General features: G+C 35.0%; 1 protein-coding gene across 1 annotated transcript; it reads right to left on the bottom strand.

Annotated features, from left to right (window-relative positions):
• Positions 1-1,140: 1,140 nt before the first annotated feature.
• On the bottom strand, positions 1,141-21,343 carry AP5M1 (adaptor related protein complex 5 subunit mu 1). Its single transcript, XM_046009547.1, has 8 exons — positions 20,985-21,343; positions 15,437-16,082; positions 10,906-11,133; positions 9,244-9,383; positions 8,290-8,375; positions 8,083-8,201; positions 5,160-5,256; positions 1,141-1,867 (listed from the first exon to the last, which is right to left on the bottom strand). Exons 1-8 carry the CDS (start codon positions 21,056-21,058, stop codon positions 1,785-1,787), a joined length of 1,473 nt encoding a protein of 490 aa, XP_045865503.1. The 5' UTR covers positions 21,059-21,343; the 3' UTR covers positions 1,141-1,784.
• Positions 21,344-21,429: the final 86 nt, after the last annotated feature.

The following is a 21,429-nucleotide window of genomic DNA, read 5'->3' as shown; positions in this document are numbered from 1 at the left end:
TGTCAAATCAAAGATTCACTGGCTTCTCTGATTGCTTATAAAGAAAGTTTTCCTTAGGGGATTATTATACTGAATATCTGTGTACTTACTAGATAAATGCCTCTTGCCTATCTTAGTGTACTTTACTCAACATTTATACAGTCAAGATGTCCAAATGGCTCCATTAATATTAACATAAGTTAAACGTTAAGCTTTCCTTCAGTTTAAGAGAGATCAAATAACTTAAGTGAAATGGGTTTTTTCTTCTTCCAAAAGGAAAGTTTTTACTACTGATTATCTATGATTAAGCCAGAATAATAAGTTAAAGTCCTGGTCAGGCAGTTATTCTATTTTCTTTGTTACTTGGGATAATTTTGAACATAGAGCATTCCGCCATGATAATGCCTTGCAGAAAATGAGAATTTATAATGAGTGAGATTGACGTTAATTAAAAAATCCTATTTCAAATCCTAAATTTATATGCACTCTCCCTTCAAACTGTCATAGCTCTTTTTCAAGAAGTTAGAAGCTTCTTCTAAGCTTTTCCTTAGGAGACTGATTAAAAAAATTGAAACCAAGAGCTAATTTAATTGAATATGAATCTGTAATGCATATTTTTTATACCGCTTCTAATTCTGTTCTATAAAAAAGAAACTTGACATGGATTAAGTTTTGTGGATCTTGAGATTTCATCTTTTCATGAATGGTCACTTAAAGTTCAACTTGACAAAGAACTGCTTTGAAAACAGAATGAAACATATAATTTGTAAAGACAGCAAATAAAAAGTTACGACTGGGTGGTTCCTGAAGAAATCAAGAGAATGCTAATAAAAATGCAGGAGTGACAAATCTAAAGGAAATAGGCTACTCAACACTGAAATAATATTAAGTAATTCTCTCTACCCACAGAAGAGCTTTTGAATTTTTACCCGAGTTCATTAATAATTTTCATATAATAAATATGAAAAACAGTATTATACCTAAGTTTATCTTTAAAAAATTTGGCTGCAGGCATAAAGTGACCACAAAACACCATGCTCATTTTCTGAAGGTACCCTACCCCTCTTAGTATGCTTACTAACTTCCTGAGCAAAATGTTATTGTGGCAGATAAGATTACCTGAAAAGTAACTCTAGAACAGAGATAAACAAACACCTTAAATATAATTATTCAGATTCTTTATTAGTCGGAAAGATAGTTCTGATTAAGAATAGGTTACTATTTAAACAATATCCCTTTGTCTTCATTGACTGGTTATTTTTTTCCCCCCAAGAGATTTACAGTCGTTACTGGTATTCCATAACAATATACTGTACAAGAAGCTTACTACTCAGGTTTTGAAAGAGCAGGATTTTTTATCTTTCACATCCATCTTTTTATCTACAATCCATCAGGAGTGGTTGTTTGCAGCTCTGCAATGAGAAGGAGCCTGAGCCCGTATTCAGGAAGGCATAATGAAGAAAGAAGGCTACAAATGACTAGCCATGCCTGCCACAGGAGCAGGAAAGTATATATGGTAGGGTGATCCAGCACTAGTTTAAAATAAGCCTCACGTGAATCACTACTATTTGATGCTCTGAATCATATTTGGGTAAAGTCAAAAGGGTAACGAAACAGACAACATTAGTCTTTAAAATGTTCTTTCAACTATGTCAGGCTAAAAATATTAAATAAGAGCATTTTATAATTAAACCAATGACTCTTTTTCTCTCATAGGTTATATGCACACACATTAAATATAAAAGACTAATGATTTAAATGAAGCTATGTTACCATTATAAAAGTCCTATTTAAATATGAAATAATTACAATAATAATGATCCATATGTTACTGGTGCAGGAGCTTTAGAATTCCAGATGTAATAGTCAGAAGAAATTAGTTTCCGGTCTACCCAAAAAAAAAAAAAAGGAAACAAATGATAAGACTGTATTACCTTAGCAAAAATTCAATGAAGAGCAAAGTCATGATATTTTTAAAATGGGGAAACAATTATTTTAAGAAAGGCAACACTTTGAAATACTCACTTTAATTTCACTTTATCAAGGCATAATTTTTACAACTTTAAAAATATGGGTTTATTAGATATTTAAATCTATCTTTGAGCTTATTTATGCCAAATTTATCCTAATAGCCCTTATTTATTCCACTTTGATCAATTTTTCTCATGGTTTCCTCAAATTCTGTTTCTTATGGACCATGACATCAATTACAAAAAAATTTAAAATTTTTTATTGGTTTCCAATTCTGTGACCTCTCTTCACCATGGTCCTTAGTCTGATCTTGCTGTTCTTCACCCATTCCAAATTTTAAAGACAGAAATAAACATCCCACTTTCTAGTAATACTTTTAAAAAGCTGCTTCAACAGTTTCTTAAAGTTCTGATCAAATTTAAGCTTTCTGTTTTAATAGCTTTGTAGTTTTGGACAAATGACAACCTCTTTCAACTAAAGTTTTCTGATATGTAAATTTGAGCTAATAATGCTTATTTGGAGTTAGACCCATATAAATTCTGATTATTACACACATTAGTAAATATCTAATTCTCTCTTTTCTACCTTTCTTCTTCACGTCCTTTTTCATAATGAAAAAGATAGAGGTAGGATGTATTACTATTTAATTAATTAATTAATTAATTTCGGTCTGAAAACCTAGTTAACATTGAAAAGCAACACAGCATACTGGTTAAGTGGACAAGCTCTAAAGCCAGACTGCTTGGTTTGATTTCCAGTCCTACCATTTATTAGCTATGTGACCCTAATCCTTCTGTTCCATCAGCATCCTCACCTGTAAAAATGGAGATAATAATTCTCACATAGCGTGCTACAAGGCTATGCCTGGCACATGGTAAGCAATAAATGTTAGCTATTATTATTTAAATTAATATTATTATTGGCATTAATATTTTCAGAACTAAGTTGTATATTTTTTTTATTTTTAAACTTTTTTTTTAAGATTTTATTTATTTATTTGACCGACAAAGATCATGAGTAAGCATAGAGGCAAGCAGAGAGAGAGGAGAAGCAGGCTCCCTGCCAAGCAGAGAGCCCGACGCGGGGCTCGATCCCAGGACTCTGGGACCACGACCTGAGCTGAAGGCAGAGGCTTTAACCCACTGAGCCACCCAGGCGCCCCAAAGTTGTATATTTTGAAAATAGACTGTATTGTCAAGATGATGGCAAAAGAAAGGTCTTACATAGTTACACAAAGTGGCAGAAATGTTCTGAAACTAACAGAGGAAGGAAATAAAAGATTGGTCATAATTATGCATTATAAAATAACCTCTTTTATTCAATATATTAATATTTTATATTAATTTATATTAAGATATCCTAATATTTTACATTAAGTAGGTATATTACTGAATAGTCCCATCCTGTATTATGCTTTCTGAGAATTGCTGTATTATGTTTAGCTAATATTAATAAGATACTTAAAATATTTTAGACATTACCTAAATAGAAAACATACCTTCCATAGACAATCTAAAATATTGGCCTGTTTGTCTTCAGTATCCCATAGATAGAATCCAAAATATTTGCATTTAGACAAAACCACTGGTTTGTCTAAATTGATATAACTATATCATGCCTTTATTTAAAAAATGCATTGTGAGGATTCTTCCATGTATATGCATTTCTTTAAAATACAACCAAAAAATGATGCATGAGAAAACAGCGAAATCCTCAGGAGGTAAAGAATGTGACTCTTTCTGATTACATAGAATTTATTATTGCCATTTGAAAGCAATTGCTCAGAATTCTGTAGTTCTGAGTTCTATAATCCTTTCGAAACTTTCATGTACAAAGTCTTGTCTTACCCTAACTGTTTTGGGGATCTTAATCCTTAGTTTAAGAAATATTTATCTAGGGGGCGCCTGGGTGGCTCAGTTGGTTAAAGCCTCTGCCTTCGGCTCAGGTCATGATCCCAGGGTCCTGGGATCGAGCCCCGCATCCGGCTCTCTGTTCTGCAGGGAGCCTGCTTCTTCCTCTCTCTCTGTCTGCCTCTCTGCCTAGTTGTGATTTCTCTCTGTCAAATAAATAAAATATTTAAAAAAAAAAAAAAAAGAAATATTTATCTAGGAGTCCCTGGGCTCAGAAGATCTTGGGGTCATAAGTTTGAGCCCCATATTGGGTGCAGAAATTACTTAAATAAATAAAACTTCACAGTTCTGCTTATGTTTAGCTAACATTTAACCTCATCCTAGTTACTCTTCTGTTCTGTGATACTATAAGTATTTGATCTGAATTAAATAATTCTGAATTCATTTATAAATTGCTTCTTGTCTCCCTGTGTTTTCATGTACAGTGTATATGTTTACTTACAATGAACTCACTGAAGGCTGGAAACCTTTCTATTGCCCTCCTACTTGTAAAAAAAATAATGCTCATTGACTATAGCATTTGCTAAAAATATTTAAAATTTTAAATAATAGGGACACCTGATGGCTCAGTCGGTTAAGCCACTGCCTTTGGCTCAGGTCATGATCCCCGCATCCTAAGATTGAGTCCCTTGCTCAGCAGGGAGCCTGTTTCTCTTTCCGTCTCTGCCTGCCACTCTGCCTGTTTGTGAATACTCTCTCTCTCTCTCTCTGACAAATAAATAAATAAATGAAATCTTTTAAGAAAAATAAATAAATAAAATTTTAAATAATAATCATCTAACATTTATTGAAACCATGCTACATACAAAGCATCATGCTAGGCACTTGGTCAATATAATTTTATCTAAATCTCCTAACAATCCTGAGATAAACAGTACTATTATTTCCATTCTATAGATGAGGAAACTAAAACTTTGATAAGTTTACTAATTTGTCCAAATTTATGCAGCTAGTAAATTGTCTGAGCCAGACTCAGACCCTTGTCTATCCAATACCAAAGCCCCTGGGAACAATTTCTGAATAAAAGAGTATATTATAACCAGAGCAAAACAAATCCAACTTTATACTAAAGCCCACCTCTATGCCAATCCTTGCTCACCCAGACCATTTTATAAACAAAAGAAGGTAGAGGGCGATGTAAAGTACACATACTGTTACACAGGCTAGGATCAGGTCAGAATTTTTATAAATTGGGATTATTCTCTGATCTCTTCTTGTTACATTTTAATTTCATCTTTGGTAATCATTGCATAGCACCATTTAAATTCTCTCAAGCTAGTCTGAATCTGTACAACTTACGTGTACTTATTTTTGGTTTTCCTGATGCAAAAACTTGAACTGAATGCTGATCCGCATAACAACCAGTGAGTGTATAATCTAAGATCCTAAAGTGAAGCTAGAAAAAGAAGAGAAATATACCAAATTGAGGTGATTTTTGATAAAAGTGATGGCCACATTTTTTTCCCTTGACACAATTTTACGAATTTACTTCACATAGTTCACAAAATAAAAATGTGTGTATGCACGTGTGCATACATACACATATACACTTTTCCCCCTTCGCATTAGGAACATTTCTTTGTAAGGTTGTCATTATGAAGTGCTTAACAACCACCAGATACTTCACTAATATGGACTCTAATCTATGTTGCGAAGCACCCCTATTTTACGAATGAGGGCACTGAGGTTCAGAGATGGGAGCAATTAGCATCCCAGAATGTAAGCAGCAGAGCTGGCATGTGAACTCAGACTCAACAGACAACAAAAGCTGGTGTTTCTTCCCTTAGGGTGTCTGGTATGTATTCTGCATATTCTAAGGCTATATGATTGTGATATATTTCAGCTCATAACTCTTTTACAAGCAGAAATTATACATCTTCTAGCAAAACACAAGAATACAATTACTAAAACTGAAACAATCTGTCTCATGTTGGGAGGGAATGAGATGTTCTGCTTAATGTTCCAGAAAACTGAAATTCAGTTTTTCTAGAACTAAGCTCAGAAAACATCCTTTCTCTGACCTATGAAAACTTTCTAAAATGTAATCCATATTTCTGGATTTAATTGATAATGTGGCATCATCAGTATAAATACCAGTTATTACACTACTATTGTAGAGAGGGCCATTAGTACTTTCTCTGAAGGCATAGTGGTGGGGTGCCTGAGTCATAGTGATATTCACATGAACGATCAAGGTCTGTGTCTTATCAAGAGAGCTCCAGTCTCCTTTTGCTGTCCTTATATTTGCTGCTAGAAGCTCCTGATTTTGCAGTATCTTATCTTTTCTGCACTTTTTTTTTTCTTTTCTGCATTTCTTCTTCCATCTCTCATCCCTGCAAATTTCTCCCATTTCCTAACTTTCTCCTTTTGATTGCCAAATTAACTGACTCACATACATAGAATATAAACTTTCTGATCTTCTAAGCAACTTTTTTCCTATTGCAGCTCATATTATCTCTAATTACAAAGGGCTTTAGCTTGCTTGTTTGGTATAATTCTGGATTCTGGAAGTTATAAGAAGATTGATTTCCATATAACTAAATATTATAAAAATAAATCTATTCAGTGAACACAAATATGTATTACATGCTTCCAATGAGATTATAACTGAGTAGGTGATAAAAATTAATAAAAAAAGTCATAATCCCTACATCTGCAAGACCCACAGTGTAGTAACATCCCATATTTTTTCTAAAAAATATCTGGAAGTAGGAATTTTTATAATAATCCTTGAAACAAAGCTTGTGGATATAGCTGAAGCCAAGATAGAAGAAATGAATATCACTAGTGTACTCCTGACTTCACTACCATTTCCTCTAATTTTTTTTATTAAATAGATTTCAATCTTTCTGATTTCTCTACCATTCTATTTAGATTTTCCTGCTGCTCTTCTGATCACCCCTTCAATTCCTCTCAATGGGTCTTCTAAATCAGCCACTTGTTTTCTTTTTTTCGGATCTTATTCATTTCCACTGCCTCAACTATTTTTTCTTCACAGGTAACCCCTAAATCCTTATATACTGTTGAATTTTCTCTTGAGAACTGAGCTCTAGGTTTTCAGCTACTAACTGTACACTTACATTGTGTCCAGCTATCACCAGCAACATACATATGTAGCCCACTTCCTCCCAACTTTTTCCATATTAGTACTTTTTCTAAGTATATTCACCCTTCACCAAATATTTATGTGGTAGGAAATGAACTAGATGTTGATGACAAAAATAATGAATGAATGATATTCATATGGTCTCTACCCTCTTGGAGCTTCAAGTCTTGATTTAAGCTACATTTTTTTTACATTAAAAAATTTTAAATCTTGGACATAGAACTATTTTTTGTTTCTATATTTAATTAGTGACCAATGCTTTACCTTTATCATAGCTTCTCCAGCAGTCTTTCTTTCTTTCTGTGACATTCAGAGTCATTAACTTAATACCTTTCATCAGGAAACAAGTTTTACTATTTTTTCCTACTCACCTTCTCACATCCATTCCAGATTGATCTTCATAAAGTATTGTTTTCTGAAAGACCACGCCCATACTCAAAAAACTATAAATATTTTCTAACAAAGGAATAAAAGTCAGAATGCAGACCTTCCAAAGCTACAGTCTAGACCTAAATACTTATCTAGCCTGATGTGTTACTACTATTTCTAGCACTGGTTCCTAGGTGTGCCTTGTCATCCTTCATTCCTTTGATTAAGTCACTTATTTACCTATATAAATGTTGGTCAATCATCAAAGTTTCATTTTCATGCTTATCTGGGCCTCAGAGTTTTGCTTAAACTCCATCTCTACTGCAAAGCTTTCCTTGACCACTTTGGACAGAAATGCTCAGTTTCCTTCAAATACCAAAAGCAGTTAGCACTGATCAATTACTGACATGCATCAGTGGAAAATTTCTGGAGGGCATCTTATATTTTTTACATACGAATCTTGAATGCGATAACTAAGGGCTGGGAAACAGAACTTCGTTGCTGCGATGTGTTAAGGTTATACTTAACTATTTCACCTTAAAAATTTTTTAAGTATTAAGTGAAATAGGAAGTGACTAATACTAAACAAACAAAAAAAATCTCACAAAAATCTAAAAAAAGACTTAGCACAGACAAGAAGTTCCCCCACAAAAAATAGCTAGAAAACATTAAAAATCAGTTAGATATATGTAATTTAAAAAACAAGGGAAGGGTTTCTACTCTAGTGAGCCACATAAATGTATTTACCTTTAAATATGCTGTACCTCCAATGCAAATCTCATCAAATGGCTGCTTCTCGTGACTCTTGGCTCCAAAAGTTACAGTTCCAGAAAGACTAATTTCCATTGATTTGGGGAACTTCTGTCCTAAAAACACAAATGTACCAGTTAACTATTTTAAAGTAAGTAGATTCTACAACAGATGAATGAAAAAAATCAATAAATAAAAGCTCACCAATAATCCAGACCAATAAGCTTTTCTCTCGAAATACTTCAAGTTGGCCAAAACTAACTTTGCATTCCACATGTGTGATTGGACCTCTTTAAAAAAGAAAAGGATACAACAGAAAGAAAAAAATGATCATAAAAGAGTTTTAAGAGATCTAAGTCAAATCTAGGTAGTATTACTTAATAGAAGGACAGCATAAAAGCAGATTTATATTCGAGTTTGCAGAATAAAGTAGAATAAATAACAAAAATCACAAGAAAACAACAGAAACACAATAAAAGTTTTTGGTGATGATAGACATTATTAATTCTAAAGACCACTATAAAATTATATAGAATGTCTTCATACAGCCCTAACAGTCTCATGGATTGGCATAATGTTAAAACGATTATTTTACTCTATCTTTAGGCATCCTATGAAAAGAACATCCTATGCTGTAGAACAATTTAAAAGCAGAACTGTAGAGGAAAAAAAATCTTATGTTATCATTCGCTTAATTCACCAGGAAGCTGATAGTTGGCTTTGCCTTGTATGTACAGCACCAAGAAATTGCTAGAAATAAAGCCAGCAGTGAAATAATCCCTGAAGAAGCTACACTGGCTTAAGTCTGTATTTACTATAAAGTTTATTTATTTACTAACATTTTTAAAATTTAAATTCAGTTAATTAACATATAATGTATTACTGGTTTCAGGTACAGGTCTGTTACTCATCATCATTCCATTACATTCCCTCTTGTATTTACTAGTAAGTTTAAGTAGAAAAATAAAAATACGTTTAAAGGTAAAGAGATTACTTTTATGTCTGAATTTTGGTTCAAAATCAGCATTCATTTAAGTAAAATAGAGTTTTTAGATCTTAAAAATAAGGTAAAAAAACAAAGATAAATAATTTACTCTAGGGCAATGGGAATGTACTAAGAAAGCCAGAAATCATGGCAACACGTTGTTTTATTCCTACCTATTATAAAAAGGTATATGAGCTTCACAGAATTCAAAATTATTTTTCACACTTTCATGAAGTTTTAAGTTAATTGTTATTTTTACTTGTATTTCTTCCTCTTTCATTTGATAAAAACCCAAAATTGGTGGGACTGGGACCTGGAAACAAACATAAACAAATTTTTGTATATTCTCAGGTTAATGGGTCTAAAATACCAATGATAACTGAGAAAAAGGTCTTGCAGTAATGTAGTTATTATGTATAGATTACTCCACACTGTTTTGATAATAGATGAGGGAGGCATTATTGTTCTAAGGGCAGGGATTTTTCCTTCTCTGTTTCCAGAGATAAGAAAGGTGCCTTACAAAGGTTTGCAATACATTGTTTTCCTTGCTTGCTCATTTAGGTTCCCCTCCTCCAGGTTCTCTATGACATGCAACATAAGATGTGCACTAGACATATTGTTTCTGATGCCCTGCTCACAGTGCCTGCTGCTCATAGTTCCCTATATTTATCTGTAACTCCCCCACCTGCTAGCTTGACAGTAGCTTACTCAACTGGTTATCAGTAACAGATTGAAGGAGACACTGTCTGTAGGCTGAAGTAAGCCAATCACTCTTTCTGGTACATTTGAAGTAATAAATAGACTCTACTTATGTAGTGTAAGGTTTCAGAGTTATAGGTCATGTGGAAGCAGAGAAAGCCAGTTGGAAGAGAAAACTGAGTAGGAGAGATGAGAAAGACAGTACAGACATTGAGTACAGAGTGATTTTAATTTTGATTTTCTTTTTATCCTTGAATAACAGACTGCCTCTTACATTATCAAAATAAATTTCCTTTATGTAAGCTAGCTTGGGTAGGTTTTTCAAACTATTGATTCATAATCAGGACAAAAGACAAATAGTATAGTAAAAAGGTTGGGTTTTAGAGTGTGGAGAATCTGGGTTTAGGGGCGCCTGGGTGGCTCAGTCATTAAGTGGCTGCCTTCAGCTCAGGTCACAATCCCTGCTTCTCCCTCTCCCACTCCCCCTGCTTGTGTTCCCTCTCTCGCTGTGTCTCTCTCTGTCAAATAAATAAATAAAATCTTAAAAAAAAAAAAAAAAGGAAGAAGAAAATCTGGGTTTAAATCTAGACTCTGTTACTTTTCAGTTATAAGACCTTGGGCATGTCATTTCACTTCTCTGAGACTTTCCTCATCTGTGGAATGGGGCCAGTAATACCTATATTAAGGGTTTTCAAAGTACTGGAGAAATCACATGTAAAGTGCCTAGGACAATGTCTGACACAAAAGTTATTCAACACACAGTATCTATAAATAACATTATGTATTTGTAACTCCAGTTGCCTGGGATTACAGAACTTTTATGTTCATAATTCAAACCATGACTAAATTATACCAGGACCTATCCTAGGACCATGGAGTCTTTATTAGGGAACATTGAAAAAAAAAAAAAAAAAGATCCCATGACTTTGAAAACCATTCAGTGCTGTTAGAGACATCAAACACCAGAGAGAAGAGGTATCTTATTGAAAGACCTGAATCTTCATCTTCATTCAACCATTACTATCTGGTAAATAATGAAAAGTTCTCATGTGGGCCAAAAGTATGAACAATTTGCTTACAACAGAATTCATAAATACAAAGTTTAGTAAAGTCTCAACATTTCCAAGGTTATTTACCTGTGAAGTATAGTAGCATAAGTTGAATGACTCTAAAGGAGGAGTGAATGGAAATTTGTAAGGTCCACTAAATGCAGAATCATCCATTGTATCAATGCTACTAGAAGTCAGAATGGCAGAGTCAAGAGAAGTCACACAAGGATGAACGAGAATATCTTGAAGTGGAGACCCATTGGTGGGGAGACTCAAGCTGATGGTAACATTTGGCATGATTCCCTCTAAATCACACTGTAACAGAAACAGAAACAGATATTAACCAAGATCTTAGAGGCATGCATCTTCTGGGTGAGGCTTTTGTAAATTTATCTGAGTCATTTCCTACAACTTATTTTTCTTTCAAGGTACTGTTCTTACTTTCTGTTTTCAGGTTAGTGGTTCTATTATACTTTCAGATACCAACAGGAATGAGGAAAGACTTCCTAGAGCCCTCTGCTTGCATCTAAACCCTTAAAAAACTATTTTAAATCCACTGACATCTCTTCCTTTCTATTGCAAACACAATGGTACAGGCCCCTACAATTCCTGTCACAGCCCTCCAAATGTATCTAAATTCGTTCTCCTCTAATCAATCCATCTCCTGGAGCTATCTTAACAAAACAGAATTCTAAATATATTGTATCCATGCTCAAGATCTTTCAACAGTTCCCCCTCAGTTTTGCATTACTTTTAAGCCTTTCATTGCTTGGCTCCCATCTACCTCTTTAATCATTTTTTACCCTGCAATTGGGAAGCCAGAGAGTCCCAACAGAACTCTCTGCTCCTGCTTTAAGGATGTGGTGGCCAGATGCAGTACTTTTCAGAACTTTCCATGAATTTCTGCTTTGAGGCTGTAACAGATAGACATGGTGGCATCTCAGACTTACCTGTGAATTCTGGCTTCTCCAGACTAAAGTCATTAGCAATTATTTCTGGAAGGCTGCAGCTAGAAGATCAGAATTTTTATTCTCTCAACTCCTCTTACACCTGATAGGAGCCTCAAAAAGTTCAAAATTATTTCACACTTTCATAAAGTTTTAAATTGTTATTTTTAGTAAGCCCTAAATCCTATATTAAATACCGTTAGTCCCATAAACCTTACAATGGCTCTTTTTCTGACCCAACCAGAATGATACCCCTTACTTGTGTGTTCATGGTAATTAACCATGAACCTCTATTAAAAGCACCCAATTGAAACTAGTCAAAAGAGCCATATAAGGTTTATTGATGTGTTTTGTTTGGTAGATCAAAACAAATATTTTAAGTGTTAATAGAACTTAGCAGGTATAATGCTTAGCTCCAAATGCAAGCAGCTAGTTCTACTATCATATACACAGTCCACATCATGCAGTAACTGCCCACCCCCTACGGGTATTTGTCGGTGTCCTGTTTGTTCCCCTCTTGAAACTTAAGTTCTTTGAAAGCAAGAACTTATATTTTTCTTTGTATTTCTAGTGCCTAGCACATTGTTATGTACAAGAGACACTCAAAAAAATGTTTACCGAAAGGTATCTTTTTCTAATTGTGGACCCTATCTTTGTTTTCCTAATGTGACATGTTTGTCTAATGTGACATGTTTTGCTTATGTTTTATCTATCACTTGACATATGTGTGAATTCAAGAATATATTTGCTATACAATGTAAACACTTAGCCAGCAGGCATTATGAACAGTACCAGGTATTAGTACCTGATAAAGATTTTTTGGTAACAGTTACAAAATGTCTATCACATTTGAAAATAAAGATGTCCAATATACCTTACCACAAAACTTAAAAATATTTTAGTGTTTTGAGTTTTAAACCATCTGCTACTTCACTCTATATGTGAACTAGCAAGAACAAAAAAAAGTTCTGTTTTTTGACAGATATTTATGGAGATAATAAAGTGAGCAAATATTAATAGTAAATATTATTAAAATATTTAAATATTCAGTTTATACTTATTAAATCAGTCTAATATTCTTAGAGGGTTTGGAAAATTACAGCCATTACAGAAACCACCAATGGATTATCTGCTGCCTAGTCATTTAAAATACCAGATCATCAGTCATTTACTATAGAATGAGGACAGTCATTCTTGAGAAACGTGGGTACTACCATTTAAACCAATTTGGCATATGTAAATCTCACTTTTAACTAGGTATTACAAAAACAGAAAGGACCTAGGAAATTAACTGATTTTAAAAATGAGAAAAGATTGCAAAAATTATGACTTTTCCAAAGACACCAAAGAATTAGTGGTGGAGTGACGACTAGAACTTCAGTCCAATGGCTTTTGGTTCACCAGGTTTTCTACTAGGACTAAGATTAAATGAAGATAATTATTTCCATTTACACTAGGGCTCATAATAAAACTTTAAACACTAAGCTCCTGAAGAATTTTTAAAAAAATGTTTGGCTAACAGATGTACTATTTACATACACGCCTTAAGAAACATTTAGGGCATGGATGATGGCATACCCCCATTCTTTTTATTTTTAGAAGAAAGTTTTTTAAAGAAGAAAGTTCTCCATCATGATGATTTGTATAGAAACCAATCCAAAATTCCCATAAGCAATAATCTAGGGTCAGCCTATCAAAGAGCTGAGATATTTAAATACCATGACACCAGTTAGTAGCAAATTATAGATAACATATTCCCTATTCATTGCCACAAAAGGAAAAAACAAAAATGCTGAATTTTCCTTTTATTTCACGACTTATGAGAAAGAAGGATTCAACTATTTCAAGTTTTATGAAGGACATAAACCATGAACACCTCAATTTTAGAGCCATTTATAATAGTTCTTTTTTTTTTTACTGGGGGGAGGACAGATGAGGGAGAGAGAGAATCTTAAGCAGGCTCCATGCCTAGTGCAGAGCCTGACATGGGCCTCAATTTCACAACCCTAAGATCATGACCTGGGACAAAATTAAGAGTTGGACACTTAACAGACTGAGCCACCCAGGTGCCCCATCATTCATAATAGTTATTTCTAATACATTAATAACTGGAATGTATTTTTGATCATGATAGAAGTGAGTTTAAAACAGACACATAAACTCCTGTGTTACTTTAAGGTTAAAGAGGAAAAGACCCAATTTGTCTGCCAGGACTGTTCTAATTTTCTGTTCTTGGTGAAATCTACTTTTAGCTATAGCATTTGTACATAGTCCCTCTACATTAAGCTTGATTAAAAAGTTTATATTCAGGCGCGCCTGGGTGGCTCAGTCAGTTAAGTGACTGCCTTTGGTTCAGGTCAGGTCATGATCCCAGGGTCCTGGGATGGAGCCCCACTTGCTCAGTGGGATCCTGTTTCTTCCCTCTCCCTCTGCCTGCTGCTCCCCCAGCTTGTACTCTCTCTGTGTCAAATAAATAAATGAAATCTTTTTAAAAAAGTGTATTGTCCTAAGTGCAGAGAATAAAGGATATCAGAAAAATAAAAACATTTAAGAATATTATTGCTATATACTTGTAGAAATTATAGAGGGGTTTAATTTTCAATTATTATTCAAAATGGCACTCTTTACTAGTAATTATATTGTTACTCCTATTGTCATTTCCTATATTTCTATCCTGAAACCAGAGAACCCTGTATTAACCTATAAATATGTTTAAATAATATAAGAGCCCTTCAAAATGGTTTTAGATATTAATTCAAAGATTTGTCAATTTCATCCTTTTAGAGAAAATGGAAAATAGATATGATAGTTTTAAAATATTTTCACAAATTCTTTTGACATTACTCTTTTCAAAAGGTGAAGCCTAATTCTAGTCCCCTTGAATGTGGATTGGACTTAGTGACCTGATTCTATGGAACAAAAAGTGGTCAAAGTGGTGCCATCTGACCTTAGCTGAGGTAATAAAAAGAATAGCTTCTATTATGTGCCTTCTCTTTCTTTCTCTTTCATCATTTGATCTACAGGAAGCCAGTCACCAAGTTGTGAGGATATTCTTAAATAGCCTATTGAGAAGTCCATATGGAAAAGAACTGAGTCCTCCCACCAACAACAGCACCAACTTGCTACGCATGTGAGTGAGCCACCTTGCAAGTAGATTTTCCAGCCCCCATCAAACCCTCAGGTGACTATAGCTCCAGCTGCAATCTTGACTGTGATCTCATGGTAGACTCCACACTAGACGTTCCTATAAGGATAATAAATGTTTATTGTGGGGATAATGGGACAATTCAGTATGCAGCCATATATAGCTAATATAAATCATAAGAAGGGACTCAGCTGGGCATCTGTCTTTGGTTCAGGTCATGGTCCTGCGGTCTTGAGATGCAGGCCCACATCAGGTTTCCTGCTCAGTGGGGAGTCTGCTTCTCCCTCTCCCTCTGGCTTGTGCACTCTCTCTCTCTCTCAAATAAATACAAATCTTAAAAAAAAAAAAAATTCAATTCATAAGGAATGCAAAAAGGTAATATTCCAACATTTCACATATTTAATGATTGCTATTTATGATAAAAATCAATAATGTCACATAACAATGTAAAATAAAGTTAGAAAATTTTACTTTTCTTCACTGGTGTTGAATGGTATGATAAAACAAGTATCAGAGAAAATCTCACCTTGCAAGTGACAGCTCCAACAACCTGCCATGTATCTGCTACATCCTGTTTATCATATTGCATGGATTTTACCTTTTCAGTGATAGAAATAGAAACTTGTGGTTTTCCTTTGTATGTTCCAACTCTCCAGGCTGGCTGTTTTTGCGGATGTGTCACAGAAGCAAAATTAATACTGTCAAATGAATTCTGTAAGTTGGCGTCTAACAAAGTTCCAAACGGACAAGCTTGTAGAAGCAAATCAGGCAGTTGGTTCAATTTTGTATTTAACTCAGTGTCATTTTTTTGACCCAGGAAAAGAAAATCCTGTATCCCAAAAAGAAGTTCAAAGCTTTGTGAAATTCCACTAATGCTAATTAATGGTGGATGAGGTGATAAAGTTTGTTCAACTAGTGGAACACAAGCATATATCATGTTATTCTTCAGAAAAGCAACAACTGGCCAGAGTTCTCCACCTCCTACTACGAGTCCATAGACAGATGTTTTATTGATGTGTGAACAGCTATCACGACTTTCTACGAAGTCCTTATCATCATCCAATAATCTAAGTTCAAAAAGCAGTGCTTTAAGAAAGGGACCATCTTCAGGAATAGGCACATAACTTGTTCCATTGAAGACTCTGGCTCGTTTTTCAACAGTTGGATACCGTCTGAATTATGGAAACAAAAATATTATAAATGGTTCTTCCAAGGAAAATAAAAACAGAAAAAACCCCCAAAACCCCAAAATAAAAACAAACCCAAAACACAAGGCTAAGAGTAATAACAACAAAACACACAATAACAAATACATATACCCATAAAAACCACAACCAAAAAAACATTATCACATGTTAAATTTCTACTGAAGTAACTAACTGTTGTATACTTGGTATATTATCTGAAATTATAATGCCATTATTTATTACTGAAAATAGCCTAATTTAGTTAATTTTTTAAATAGGTAGAGCACATGTGGTAGCTGGGTGGCTTGGTTGTTAGGCGTCTGCCTTTGGCTCAGGTCATGATCCCAGAGTTCTGGGATCCCCTGCTCAGTGGGGAACCTGCTTCTCCCTCTCTGGCTCCCCTGTGCTTGTGTTCCCTCTCTCGCTATCTCTGTCATAAATAAATTTTAAAGAATCTAAAAAAACAAACAAACAAATAAATAGGTAGCACATATGGTTCTAATTCAAAATTCTAGTTTCTTGGCCACTCAGATTCCTGCTTGGTAGGCCAGGAATCTATACTTGGACTTTCTAGGCATCTCTAAGAACTTTTTTTCCTCCCCGATTCCATCTTAGTAGAGGAGAATCAAAAGAAGTGGTTCAATTTAATCTGCCATAATTTCGGATTCATTAGTTGAGATGATGCAAATGTAAAAGGAATGTTCTATTCCACTCAATTAATAGTGAATAACAAATATCCTGGGTCTTTTTGCCAACTCCTTAAAATGTAAGAATATTTTAGCAATAAAAATGTTTATCTCTATGGCCCTGAAAGATATTATGAGGTAATAAAAATAAAATCTGAATAATCTTTTATGGTTTGCACATCTTAGACTGAACAGTAAGTTACTAATTTATCCTTTTTTGGGGAAAAAGACTAGAAGATGCTTTTACTCATTTATAAAATATTACATCACATTTTCTTAGTTTAAAAAAAAGATGTATTTTTTCCTATTCCTTTTTGCTCCACTCTCATGTCTAGAACAAAGTTAGTTATAGGCTATTAACTTCTGTGTAAGTCACCTAACTTCCCTAAGTCTATTTTCTTATTTGTAAAATAAAGGGGTGTCTAAAGAATACATCAGCAATTCCCACCAAAAATCAAAACATACCTGGCTAACATACTTTTTTCACTAATACCCCTAATTAGATATTGATGTTTACTAATAATTTTTAAAAAGAGAAATAGGAATGTATTCAAAGTTATCTGTATATTAGTAAACTTCACTCACTTACATTCTGATGTACTTCTTGATTGATAAAAGAAAAGAATTAGCTACCCTCCAGTAATGGCTTAGCAGTTGAATGCCATGCCATTTCTTTTTCTGGGTCTCTGGATAAGAATAGCTGAGAACTTTGGACTAAACTCTAGCCCAGTGTCTTATCCTTTGGTTATCTGGAGGATAATTAAAGTCCTTCCTAAGTGTAAGAATTTCAACGTTGGGGCGCCTGGGTGGCTCAGTGGGTTAAGCCTCTGCCTTCGGCTCAGGTCATGGTCTCAGGGTCCTGGGATCGAGCCCCATGTTGGGCTCTCTGCTCAGTAGGGAGTCTGCTTCCCCGTCTCTCTCTGCCTGCCTCTCTGCCTGCTTGTGATCTCTCTCTCTGTTAAAATAAATCCTTAAAAAAAAAAAAAAAAAAAGAATTTCAATGTTGGATGTAAAGATAAGAAGTTAATCTGGGACTGTACGCAATACCCTGGTGTGTGCCAATAAATATTTTGTTGGAAAACTCAACCTATCATTTCAGATTTGTTCTAGACCTTTTCTAAAATAGGACTCAAATTTTGGGCCCTACAGTTATGGGGTACAATAACAATCTAAGCCATACTTAAGCTGATACTATTACTATACATCTGGACAGCAAACTTCTATATTAGAATATAAACCAAGTTTTGTTTTGGGAAAATGTAATTATATACAGACAGACCATCGACTTTTAAAACTCTTAAGTGATGGCCATTAACCTTTGGCATATATGTGGATAATATGCCAGAGTATGTATGTTTAGCTCTTACACCAGGTCCAAGGGGCCACAAAATGAAAAATAATAAAACTAATTTCTTTAATGATACAGAATTAATAAATGACAGATGAGTTATTTGAACCCAACTTGCTCCTTCCACAGAGATGCTGAAAAGCCCACCCAGACATATCTGAACTTTTCTTCTGAAATACCCTGAGTACAATGGGAAAAAAAAAAAATCTGAAAACAACAATGAGTTCTTCAAGGAACTTATTTTTATAAGCTGTAAAAAACATCTTATCTCTGTAAGATATTAAGATAAGTTACAAAGCCATAGATATAAATACAGTATGGTACTGGTCCAAGAAGAGGAAATAAAGTAATAGAACTGAAACAGACCAGTATTTATAAGAGAAACATAATCACCTCTCAATAGCCCCACAAATCAATGAAAAATATATATATAATGAAAAAATACATTAAACATACAGGAAAACTGGCCCACCCTATAGGGAAAAATGGATTCCTCTATTAATACCACACCTGAAGATAGATTAAAGATGACCTAAACATGACAGATAAAATGATAGTTAAAAGAAGATAATATTAACAAGATAGCTTTGGGAAATAAGGATAGAGAATGACCTCAACAAAACTCCCAAAGTACTAACGACTTTGACTGTAATAAAATTAGTGGTTTCTGTTTAATCAAGTGATACATAAAGTTGAAAATGACAAAATGAGAGAAAATATCTGTAGTACCTAAAAATACCAAGGTCTGGTATCAAGAAGATACAACGAAAACAGAAGAATACACAGTGAATTAATTTCAGGAGAAAATTAACATGAAAACAGACTAATAGCAACCCACAAAGATAAAATGGACAAGGAAATGTCCAAGCAATCCAGAGAAGAGGAAATCCAAAGGGCTAACAATCACAGCTACACAGAGAAATGCAAATGAAAATAAGATATCCTTTAGAGCAATATTGACAAAAACTAGAATAAAGGTTAGGAAAGAATGGAGATATAGGAACTTTTGCTCACTGCTGATGAGAAGAGTGTAGACTGGAGAAAGTATTCTGAAGAGATAATTAATTGGCAACATTTAGTCAAAATCAGCATAGATAGGTCCTATTAGCCTTTTGAGGATGCCTACTACATCACCCTTCTGATGGCTGAATTGGAGGCAACCTGGGATTATCATCACTAGGGGAAGAGTACAGGTAAAACATGGAGGATGTAAACCATGGAGTACAACAGAGCAATGGACTAGACCTGCATTGTCCAAAATAGGAGCCACTAGCCACATGTGACTATTTAAACTTAAAATTAAACAAAATTGAGTTCCTCAGTTGTAAGAGTCACATTTCAAAAGCACAACAGCTACATGTAGCCAGTGGCTACAATATTAAACGGCATAGATTTAGAACATTTCTCATGTCCTTCATTGCATAAAATTCTATTGGACAGTGCTGCTCTGGATGAACACAAAGTAATATGGATATTTCTTTAAAATACTGCTGAGGGGACGCCTGGGTGGCTCAGTCCATTAAGCCCCTGCCTTAGGCTCAGGTCATGATCCCAGAGTCCTGGGATCGAGTCCCGCATCGGGCTCCTTGCTCGGCACGGAGCCTGCTTCTCTCTCCACCTATGCCTGCCACTCTGCCTGCTTGTGCGCGCTCTCTCTTTCTCTCTCTGACAAATAAATAAATAAAATCTTTTTAAAAATTTTAAAAAATAGTGCTGAGAAGTCTGGCAAATATAAGAAAATGAAGTCTATAGCACACTTGATTGTGTAATTTGAAAAATGCATAGGCAAACACAAATAAAGGGATAGCAAAAAATACATAAGAGTCACCTGTGAGGAGGAGAAGAATGGCAGAAATAAAAATACTCAAAGGAATATAAGCAGTTTGGATGAACCAATGAGGTTGCTGAACCATACTAAGTTATTATTAAACTCCTTACTTGAGATACAACAACAACAAAGCAAGCCAGGTATCCGGGAGAAAATGGTAAACTTTAATTTTGATAACCTCAGTAACCAAAAAAAAAAAAAAAAAAAAAAGTTTGGGTTGTGAAGAGGTAATCTTTCATATCCACACTGCCAACCACTTTCATTTAAAATCACACTCATCTTAATGTGCCTCAATCTCAATGCAAAGCCATGCTACCTCCCTACAGAGCTTTCCTCAGGGAAGAATAAATATGTTGGCAAGAAAGAAGTCAATAGCCACTAAGAATAATAGGTGATACAGATTACAGAACTGCCACTTACATTTTACAATGAGTTACTGTATAATTCTCATCACAGAGTTATTTTGATAGAATGTGCAAATTCTAAAAGTGGAGCCAGGTCGGTTTACACCATCTAAGAAGAAATGAATACGATTTTATGTTTTGTACTTTTCCAATTTTCTTCTGTTAGGAACTTTAAAGTAACCCATTTGAAAGTTTCTAAGAACGAAACATAATATGAAAATAATAGTCTTTTATTGATCAGCACAGATTTTCCGTAAAAATGAGCTAAAATGTCCTTGAATGATCTTTATTAACGAAAGTAGAAAAATTTGAAACATGCTTAGTGCTCAGTAAGTTTCCTTTCCTTTCCTTCGGTCATCTCCATCTCAACCCTAAGCAAGTGAAGTTAATTTTAAGATACAGTAATAGTAATATTGAAAAACTCCTAATACTTAAATGTGCTAAACGTCAACACACTTAATTCTCAAAATACTATTACGTAGTGGTGTTAAAACTTCCAATTAACAGATAAAACAGAGATAAGTAACTTGCCCAAGGCCGCGGACAAAGGCACATCCCAAAAGTACAGTACATCATCCATCCCTCCGCTCCATCGCCCCTGAGAATTCAAGCTGCATTTACCTGGAGAATCTGACGGTGCCACAAAGAGGAGTTCCCGGCTCGTGGCTTATGAGCCACACTGCCCGCTGGGCCATGACAAGCCACTAAAGCATCAGCTCATCCCTAAAGTCGCCACGGAAAAAGGACACACACCGGCTTTCTCAGAGGGGCTCCTACCGGAAGACCCGAGGCCACTTTCTGCCCCCACCACAAACAGGTTGGGCTCAGCAGAGACGCTGGCTCCTTCAGGTGAAGTTTAGTCCCTCCTGTCGACACCTGCCACAATAGTTCCGTGAATCCTCACCTAGAAGGCCGAGAATCTACCCTCCCCAGGAACCCCAACACTTTCTTCCTCTAAGGGCCACTTCCGGGACGGTGGCCCGCAAGGATCATTGTTCCTCACTCTCCCCAGCGACGAGTCTCTCTGCGGTTCGCCGGCTGCAGGCTTCCCTCTTCGGCCCCTCCC

This window comes from Meles meles, chromosome 6, assembly GCF_922984935.1.
Source record: "Meles meles chromosome 6, mMelMel3.1 paternal haplotype, whole genome shotgun sequence".
NCBI classification, from domain to species: Eukaryota; Metazoa; Chordata; class Mammalia; order Carnivora; family Mustelidae; genus Meles; species Meles meles.
Note: the sequence above shows the minus strand (reverse complement) of the source record. Positions and strands in the feature narration are given on the sequence as shown.

What these genes read in the sequence shown, in the direction of transcription:
- AP5M1 (XM_046009547.1), bottom strand. Translation starts at nt 21,058, where the DNA reads ATGGCCCAGCGGGCAGTGTGGCTCATAAGCCACGAGCCGGGAACTCCT. An exon ending in CATATACCTTTTTATAATAG is followed by an intron (nt 8,376 to 9,243) that starts GTAGGAATAAAA and finishes TCTTTTTTAAAG; the next exon opens with AGGTCCAATCACACATGTGG. An exon ending in CTTATTGGTCTGGATTATTG is followed by an intron (nt 8,202 to 8,289) that starts GTGAGCTTTTAT and finishes TTGTGTTTTTAG; the next exon opens with GACAGAAGTTCCCCAAATCA.